The 10247-nt window shown below is 38.9% G+C and overlaps 1 protein-coding gene across 4 annotated transcripts in view; it reads left to right on the forward strand.

The window, feature by feature from the left end:
• nmo (serine/threonine-protein kinase nemo) overlaps positions 1-10247 on the forward strand; it is a 181859-nt gene that overhangs the window by 161677 nt on the left and 9935 nt on the right. The window contains exons 9-11 of one of the 4 annotated variants that reach the window (XR_015292417.1): positions 1185-1278; positions 2903-3154; positions 9541-9680. Coding sequence is in view for 3 of the 4 variants with exons in the window: in XM_086909603.1 (XP_086765729.1) it covers positions 9057-9415 (359 nt within the window). In the remaining variant the exon portion in view is untranslated. Of the gene's footprint in view, positions 1-1184; positions 1279-2902; positions 3155-9056 lie in introns of all 4 variants that reach the window. The other 3 variants (XM_086909601.1, XM_086909602.1, XM_086909603.1) reach the window with 3 other exon arrangements.

A 10247-nucleotide genomic window follows, 5' to 3' on the forward strand; every position in this document is an offset into this window, starting at 1 on the left:
CTTGGACACGTGGAACCGTCGTACAGAACGGTGTTGCGTGTGTCAACAGTACGCGATAAATCATCGTTTATCATTTTCTCTCGTCGATAGAACCGCGTTTCACGCTATACGTTCGTTCGTTATCGAAATCTTGCTCCAATCACGCAATTTCGTCTTAAAATCTTTAAGAAAAATCATTGTCGTTTTCATCTCGAGATAGATGTCGAATGTAAAAATATTCCATCTCGCTCGATTGAAAAGAGTTATTCGTATAATTTGACGAGAAACGTTGAGAAAGAGGCTGATGACGGGTTATCACGATCGATTGGCACGGTGTCGAGTTCGATTTGGGATCAGGGTGTCATAGGAGAGGTTTGTCGGGAGTTCGTCCCGAGCGGACGATTGCACGTGTCCAAGGAAGGTGTGGTGAGGCGAGAATCGTTGCGGCGAGGAGAACAAAGAAGCGAGGCCGAGATGGGTTTGAGATGCCAAGAAAGCTTTCTCGGAAGTTCGTAAATTTTTATTACCGCGTCCGAGGCGAAAGAAGTGGTTCCATTTTCGTGATGGTCGGATAAAGAGCGTAACAATTTGAAAAATGTAAAATTAAAAAAAGAAAATTGAATGCCTGTCCATGAATGGCGGGGAATTGTGCAATAGTTTATATAATGGAAGTGGAGAGACGTTGCAGAAAGTGTCCCGCCATCTTTTATTGCTTATTACTTTTCATTCGTAAAAATAATGATAGAAATCGAGTTTATGTAATAGTCTACCGATTTCACCTTTGTGTCCTTTCACACGAGAAAACTTACTTCCAATTTCGAATTTCACGCACTTCCAATCTCACCCCCCACCCCAAAAAAATTCAAACCGAATTCCACCGAATCGACGAATACGATCGAAAGTATACGCACCTCACCTTTCCTCCTAACTAAAACTAAATTCTACACTCCCCTGATAACCCGAAAATACAGCCCGAGAGACGAGGCTAATCTGCGAATGACAACGACGAAGCGTAAACCCTCGATCACAACCCTCTTCCCCCTCGACTCGAGTTCTCCCTCGAGAGGCTCGCAGGAAAGGAAGGCTCGTCGTCCCCTGCGACGAGCCTTCCTGCGCTCCTCCTCCACCAACGCCGAGGGAGGAGGGGAGGGGGACCCAGACAGTGCGCCGATATTCACCCAACGATACGACGTTGTCTGTTTCAGAGGAAATGCACAAATTTATAGCGGAACAGCTGAACACGTCGCGCGTGCCGCTCTGCATAAATCCGCAGTCCGCGGCGTTCAAGAGCTTCGCAAGGTAAGCTTGTAGCTGGCGGATCGAAGTATCAGATTGATTGTTTAAAAAAAAAAAAAAAAACGATCGATATATATGCATTGTGATTCGCAAGCAGGCGCAAGAAACGAGAGAGATGCGTTGTTGGTTAGAATAGAATAAGAAAGGAAAAAAGAAGGGAAGGAAAGGGAGAAAAAAAGACTGGTTCTTCTCCATCCCAGTATTTAGGAAAATACGAGGGGGAGGGGGGGGATAATAATAATAATATAGGGTTCCTCGAGAATCGAAGAGCCTCCTCCTCCTCCCCCTCCTCTCGCTGAATTTTCCCTTGCGATGAGCCTTCTCCTGATCCTTTCTCCTGTGGAAAAAAAGAAAAAGAAAAAGACCGATTGAAAAAGAATTCACATTTCGAATCTCGTGCGAATATTAAATAAATAAGGGGGAGGGAGAGGGTGGGAGGCGCGTGTGTATACAGAGAGAGAGAGAGAGAGAGAGAAAGGTTCGCAGAGGGGCACACAGTGTATTTTCCTTTTTCCAACTTGATCTGGTAAGAGGAGGAACTGGATTGAGAATGGAGGAAAAAAGGAGGGGAGGAAAAGAGAAAAGATGGACAAAAGGGAGGGGAGAAAAGGCAGAGAAACGGGCATAAGGGCGTAACGTAGAACGGAAATTAAAAACGAGGTGGAGGACGAGGAAGAGAAAGGAGAAAGCTGAAAGATAAAGGGGGAGAGAGAGAGAGAAAGAGAGTATGCGTGCATGTGTGTGTGTGTGGAAGCGAAACGATCGAAAGGAACAAGGAGAGAATGATCTTTTGTCCAAGAACCACCCTCCTCGCCGATGTCCTTTTGCTCTCCGCGTTCTCGAAAACTTCGTGGTCGATTCTTCTGCGGGGAAACGATTAAGAATTTAACCCTTGCCTTATCGTTGTTGTTGTCGTTCTACCGCGATGTATTTTTTCACTCACTGAATTTATATAACGATTACTAGTTAACGATTACTATATTAATAGTATCAAGAATTGACATGATAATATAATATAAGAAGGAATATGATTCCTTGCTAAGCAAGACTATCAAGATTTTTAATATTCGTTCGTAGCTGTTTATTACGCACGTTCGTTTTATACATTGCAAAAATATCGAGCGCCTTTTGTCCCTTGATTCCTGCAAAAAGAAGAAAAAAAAATTGAAAAATAGAAAAAAAACCTCCCTTATTGCGACAGACGCTGTGTGCAAACTCTCGGTGCATAAAAGATGTAGAGAAAGAGAGAGAGAGAGAGAGAGAGAGAGAGAGAGAGAGAGAGAGAGAGAGAGAGAGAGAAAGAGAGAGAGAGAGAATTAAAATTGAGATCTTGAGACATAAAAAAAAAAAAAAGAAAGAAAAAAATGGATCATTAAGGTCAAAAGTACAAGGGTTAGAAAGAAAGGAAAAAGCTTGTTCGAAGAGAAAAGCGCTTAGAATTTCTAAATTAATCTCCCTTAAATCCCTTTAAATAAGAAAAACTAATAAAGGAAAATGATAATGATAATGATAATGATAGTAATATTAAAGAGAAAAAGTAGTAGAAAAAGAAAAAATTCATTCTTTCTTTTCATATGTGATCTTGAAGTGTGTAACATTATTTCTCGTGTTGCTTACTGCCGTCAAGTTAGAGCAAGCCGATCGCCGACCCAGCGCCCTACGCCGCGTATACGTACACGTTACTACCACTACCAGTACCGAATCAGCTATCTACCACTGTCAGCTACTATCGACTACTACCGCTATCGTCTACCACTACTACTACTACCGCTACTACCACTACTACTACCACTACTACTACCAATCGTGTTACGTCTCCTCCTGAACGAACCGAACGAACAGAGAGTCAGCTCTAGCCGGCGTGACCTCGCTCGCTGAGGTACTTGAACAAACCATTTTACCAAGCATATCTTTTTTGCATTTTTTTTTTCCTCCCCCCTTTTTCTTTATTACTTGTTCTTATCATAAATTTGCCCGTATTTCGTTTCGATTGTATCATATTTTTCCAATTGTTTTTTTTTCTTCTTCTCCTCCTCCTCCTCCTATTCTCGTCGCATCTTTACTTCCTCTCTTCTTCCCTTTCACCCTCGTTTCACCCTCTTTGATTGAACAACATAATTTATTAGTATTACATGACAAACCATTTTTCTTAAACTGTTTTAATTTTAATCTCTCGTCTCGCTTCTTACGTGCGTATTTTTCTTTTTTTTTTTTTTTTTTTTGGTTGTTTCTTTCCTTTTCTTTTCTTTTTTTTTTAAATAAGAGACTTCTGTATGATTGATACTGTGTATATATAAATATATACATATGTATATACATATATACTGTGAATACGATGAGTATGTAGAATATAGAACAGTTTGATAAATATTTTATGTGTATATATATATGTATGATGGGTCCTCGTTGAGACACACGTTGCCGGATGCACGCCACCGACCAGCTCGCTCGACCGACTTCCGATCCAAGCCTGACACGATTCGAGAAGCCTTCCCGGCTACTTGGAATCGTAAATCTCCTATAATTGAGTTTGCTCTCTCTCTATTGGCCTGCTCCTCGAAGGTCTGCCAATTTTATCGATCGATTCGTCCCCAATTTCAAACGCGTTTAATCCTCGTCGCGTGATGTTACACGACGACGAGAGAAAATTAAATTAACGGGAGAAAAATTACACGTCGAGAGAAATTCCGCAGAGAGAGAGAGAGAGAAGGGAAAAAGAAAAGGGTACCCTCTTTCCTTGAAAAGAAATGGGGATTCTTCGAGTTTCCTCGCGCGTGTACAGTTTTCTCAATCGCTTAAATGGGGCAGGGCGGGTCTTCGATGAAAGTAGAAACTGGAATTCCTATTTTTTTTCTTATTCAAATTTATTAAATTTCGCGCGTATGTTCCGATGTAAGATAATGAGAATGCAAGTAACGTTAGTGATAACTTTTAACAAAAAAAAAAAAAAAAAATAGAAATTCCAAACGAAATTCGTCAACGATACGTGAAAAACTATCGATTTCGATATCGACGAAATATTTGCAAATCAAAAGCGCGAATAGTCTCTCTCTAATTGGGATTCAGTCGTCGCTTTTCATCGAGTTTTGCTAATTAGCGGCAGCTCGAGCGATTAAAGAAACCTTTAACGACACGCGTGGAAAAAATGTTGAATAAAATCCTGGATTAAAGATCAGATTAAGGATCTTCGAGGAGCTCGAAGGAATAGTAGAATAATCGCATCTTGCCACGTTTGATACACAATTGTGCGACTAATTAAGTAAGAATTAGGTTAAACGTTCGAAAGATGTCTCGATTTTTTTTTTTCTTGTTTCTTTTTTGTACATCATCGAAGTGAACTGGTCGCTGGTATGTTATTTTTGTTTTTTTTTTTCCTCTCTTCTTTTTTTTTTTTTTTTTTTTTTTTACGTTTTGATCGTGAGTCGCTGTGAAAGTGGTACTTGTAAATAACGCTGAGAGAGAACGGCTGAAAAGAGCGCTTTGTTGGACACGAGGAGTGTAAGAAAGGCCTGATCAACCATGCAGCATTCAGTTGAGAGAAACGGGCCTGAGAGAGAAGAAAAGAAATATGATTTAAAAAAAAAAAAAAAACGATTGAACGGATCGCGATCTTATCGAGAATCGGACGAAGGGGGGGGGGGAAGATACTCTCTTTCGTAGAAGCACCTGGATAGGATCCTCTTGAAACTAATCTCCATCCCGAGAGAATGATTTCCTAGAGAAAATCCAAACAAATGGATGCCTAAATGCCTGTTTTCTCCCCCAAAAAAGATAATTTCCATGGAAATCGAAACGCTTGATTTTCCACTTGATGATAATTGGATATACCTTTCTTATCCATCTGAAAATTAATCCATATTCAAACGAATATTTTCCATCTGTAACATATCCATTCCTCGTCCATGGGCTGAGAGTTTAATCCTCAAACGATCCCATCCCTTCGAATCGATAATTCTATATTCAATAAATGATTTTCGACTGGAAGTCCTGGCGTGATCTGGCTGTTGGCACAATGACCGTAATCTTCGAATTAACACACAACGATGCTATTAATTTTTTTACATATATATATATTTTTTTTTTTATCGTTTAAAAAGCGTATTGCGAGCATCGAAGATAAAATAAAGGAAAGGATGAAAACTTTTTTTTTTTTTTTTTTTTTTTTTTGATAAAACTTCATCCGCAATGTCATCCCAAAGAAAATACTTGTTTTTTACATGTGTTCCTTTTTTTTTTTCCACTTTTGATTTTTGTACGCTGTTTTGTACAATTCTTCTTTATTTTTTTTTTTTTTTCTTTCTTTTTTTATTCGTTCTCTTTTGCAAAGATTGTACGGTACAATGGTAGACGGAGGCTGAAAAGAGAATTTTTTCGCCGATCTATCGACGGTAACCACGCGTAGACTGTGCGCGTGATTTTTCAAGGACCAAAGAGTTAATACTGCCGCGAAGTTATTACTGTCATTTCGCCAAATCCGGGACGCGACATGGGTTTCGGTTCGGAAATTTTCTCCACCGCCTGATTTGCTTTGCCAAGAGGACACGTATTTGACACGCGTGCACAATTGATTAACAAACGAAACTTCGCTAGTTTTTTCTTTTTTTTTTTTTTTTCGTTGTTTAACTTTTATCGAGATTTAATTACATTATTTTTTTAATAGCGTTGGAACAACTGTTGAATTCTCGCCTTCGAATTCTCTTATGAACGAGATAGGAAAAAACGATTCGTATCTTGAAATATCATTAAACGAAAAATTAAGCGTGGATAAAAATTATTATTTTCGATTCAAAGCTCAAATCTTCGATTTTTTCAACTCGACTTGGTTGAATGGAATATTTCCAGGATCCGAAGATTTTGGAAGAAAACAAATTTTTAAGCGAGCAAAAAAGCGAAGTTTCACCGCATTTTTTCCGCGAAACAGCGAGCGGAATTTCGCGAAAAACGGCCGGGCGTGCAAAAGAGAGCAGGAGCCAACGACACGGCCGCGGCGTCGCTTTTATCCGCTTTGGACGAAGCAGGCGGAGAAAAGAAGCGACAGGGTCACTTCTTTTTTTTTTTTTTTTTTCCTTTTTAAACTCCAGAAATAATTTTCGACGCGGTCTAGGAAGGTCGAAGAACGAAGGAGAAAGGAAGGATTGAGGGGAAGGGGATAAATTCGAGAGAAAATATATATTTCTTCGAAGATTCTTCCACGGATAATAATGTTTGAGAAAACGTTGAATTTCGAGAGGGAGGCCAATTGATTCGAACTATTTCAACTTTGAATAGAATGATAGAATTCTTGAAAACGCGGCGAGTAATTTTCAGAAAACGTGATCCTTCAAATATATCGAGATTCGTTTTTCGAATAAAATTGAAACACGAATTGGGATTCTCTCGAAACTTGTGACGGATACTTTCGAGAAATTCGATATTTTCGAGAGGTGGATCTCTATTTTAGTTTTCCAATTTTTTCTTTCCTCGAGCTTGGCAAAGCAAAGGCCGTTAACAGAGATTAGAGGCGGAGAGAACTCGAGGCGAGTATCGAGTTGTAGGACGGCTTGAAGGGTGGCTAAAAAAAATGGTGGCGGAGACGTTGGTGAAGAGGAGACGTTGCAAGACGAGACAAATAGGGAAAGAGAGCTAAAAAGAGGCACGATCGAAATAATAATAATAATAACTAAAAAATATTCCATGATACGATCAAACTGCAAAAAGTATTTAAAAAGAAAAAGAAAAAAATAGAAATAAAGGAAGAAAATATTTATATAAAGTCGTGATTAATGGCCGGCTGTCACACATGCTGACAGCTGCATGGAAATCAGATGAAGCGTTTTTTTGTTCTTTTGTTCAGCTCCAGACTTAGTCGGTCGCACCTACCTTTCATTCCGTTGTCTTCCCGGCAACGTAGAATTTGAAGAGTCGAGCCCTCGCGAATTGTACGCGCAACAATAAGTATTTCGAATCCTCTCGCCGAATCCTTATCACAATAATTTAAAATCCGTTGTAAAATGTCGAAAGTCTATACACAAGTCGCACAAGTAATCTTCTTGGGATTATTTAAAAAGATTGAATTTATTCTTCTTATAACACTTAACACAAGGCAACGATCACAGAGAAACGTGGAAACTAATGGTTCTCGTTCGATCACTCGAGTCAAACTACGCCACGAGCCACGGAATCAAAACACCGGTGTGTTGATACTTTTTCTTTTGTTTTCTCAAATTACCGCGTATCGGTAGACGGTTTGGTGTGTTGATACTTTGTTTCCTCTACGCTTCTTAAGCTTACTGCGTATCGTAGATTTTAATTAATTGGAATACAATTTACTGTTTCACGCACGATATATTATATTTGGAACAGGAATTTTTTTTAAGAGAATTGTTATAAATTAGAAAGAGTTCGAACCCTCGAAATAATCCCAAGAAAAGTTATTTCACGATCATTTTTTTCACCGGAAGTCGCTGGTAATTCAAACATCGATAACGATCCGGCGAATCGTCCAAATACTTTACGCACATTGTGGACACTCCCGTTGATTCAAGTATCGCGATTTCACGATCTGCGTCGAGATCGATCCACGCAGCGACTCTTCGAATCGATCGTCACGAGAACGCAGAGCGTTTCCTCGGTCGAGAGAAATCTAAAGAACGACGACGAGATCTGCTGGTAGCTTGGAGGCAAATCGTTGCTTAGAAGCGCTTCTGTTCTGTTCATTCGCCGATTGTTAACAGTATGTAAATCAAGAAAAAAAAAAAAAAAAAGAACGATATTAGTTGAGACAATTGTTACAATACAGTAGAAGTAAATGCAGTATGATATCGAGACACACGGTAGAGAGAATTTAAGTAATTATGGCTTATCAATAGCCCCGTAGTTGTTTTTTTTTTCTCGTAGTAAAAAACCATGGTCTTGTTCTTTCCTTTCGAAATCGATTTTTGGATAAAGTCCTGCTTTTATTCTCCAGGGCCAGGATAAATTATTAGATCCAAGAAGTTGACTCGAGTGCTCTTTGTAATTAATATTTAGTTTAAATGTGTTTAATCCTTTGAGAAAGAAAGATGGCGAACTTTATTCGTTGTTTTTCTTTTTTTTCTTTTTGCGTTTAAAATATTCTAAAGATTTCCTTTTGAAAACGATTCGAAACGAGTTGTTACAAGTAAAATTTAAACCAGAGTTGTATAAATATATTTTTAAAAAAAGGTAATCGATAATCGAGTTCTAAGATCTAATACTTTGTCCCTACTTTTCTCCTTCTTCTTTCTTCTTGGATTTATTTTCCTTCTTTCTATTCCATTTACTTTTATCTTACTTTTTTACATTAATCACACGATCTGTCGTTAATCCGAATTGAGTTGAGTTTAGTTATCTCATCCTCTCACCGATTGTATTTCGACACTCTCGAGACGCACTGCTGCCACTCGTTGACGATATGCTGCCCCATCCCCCCCTTATTTTGGAATCACCATACCACGATCATCCCTTAGCCCTTATTGTTCAGTCGACGAAACTCGAAGTGCCGTATGAACGTATGCTTTCGACGATTGCCCACGTAAATTAAACCTTTACGATAGCGAGGAGCACTTTGCACTTTCGTCGTGTACAGTTCTTAGTGTTCAAATCTCCGCGCCGAAAGGGTATCGTCGAGCCAACTCGATATTCGCACTGATCACATCTCTCTTCCTGGAAACGAAAATTCCAAAAAAAAAAAAAAAAAAAAATAAAAGAAAGAAAAATAATAATAATACTAATATCCAACGCTGTACACCTGTGTATTTCATAATACTTGTCTTGTTGAAAAGTTGCAGAAAAGAAAAAAAGAATCCCTCGAGTCGTCTCGTTGATCTTGGCTCGAAGATACTCTCGAAGACTGTGGGGCTTAGTAAAGCTGCTAAAAATACGAAGAGGACGAAGAGCAGACAGAAAGAGAGAGAGAGCTACGTATAAACGAATACGTAGAAAAATTTCCAAGATTTTACCAAGTCCCCAGTCCTTGTGTCTTTTTTTTCTTTTTTTTTTCTTTCTTTCTTTTTTTTTCTTTTTTTTTTCTTCTTTTTTTTTTTCTTCTCTCGAAAAGCACGGAAGCGGAGATTTGAAAAGTAGTTACACCTCTCCCACAAGTTGTTCACTTGAGAGAATACACACCCCCGAATTATATTAAAAAAAAAAAAAAAGAGCGAGCGATGAAAAGAGGAAAACCAAAAAAAAAAAAAAAAAACAATAAAAAAAAAGACTCGTTTTCTCTTAAAATAGCAAGCACTAATGATCTGTTCGTACGACTTGCAGCTCCACAGTGGCTCATCCTTCGGAACTGCCACCCTCTCCTCACCAATGGGAATAAAATTCTTCTCCGAAATCGCGAATGGATGATGAACGTGTGGACGAGTTATTCTCTTCACGCGAAGAGAGAACGTTGAACGAAGAAGAAATTTTCGACAGCCTGAAGAAAAAGAAGAAGAAGAAGGAAGAGTAAGAAGAAGTTACACAAGGAAGATAAAAATATGCATGGACAAAGTGAAAATGAAAAGAAAAGTATACAGGCTGGAGGAAGAAAACGTGAAAATATAATAGCGAGATCGGAGAAAGAGATCGGATATAAAACGAGGAGGAGGAAGAAGAAGAAGAAGAAGAGCCAAGAGAGACAATAGACTGCCGAGCATTGAAGCCTCAATTTTCGACTAGCTATGATATGTATATACATAGACACGTGTATGTATATAGATATCTATAAATATATATTATATACATATACGGGGGAGCCTAGGGGAGAAGAAACAAAGGGCACACGATACGAGGAGCAGCACGATTGAAGGGAGGATAAAGGAGGATAAGGGGAAAAAGAAGGCGATCAGTTTCGAGGGATTTGTTTTGAATGGAATTTGTGGAGGGAAAGGAAGCGAGAGAGAGAAAAAAGAAAAGAAAAGAGAAGGACGTACGCGTAGTTTGTTAAGAAGAAAGAGAGGGTCGAAAAGACCGGGCCAGTCTTCTTTTAT

This window comes from Apis florea, unplaced genomic scaffold (genome assembly GCF_048593485.1).
Source record: "Apis florea isolate Af1SG1 unplaced genomic scaffold, ASM4859348v1 contig_3158_pilon, whole genome shotgun sequence".
NCBI lineage: Eukaryota > Metazoa > Arthropoda > Insecta > Hymenoptera > Apidae > Apis > Apis florea.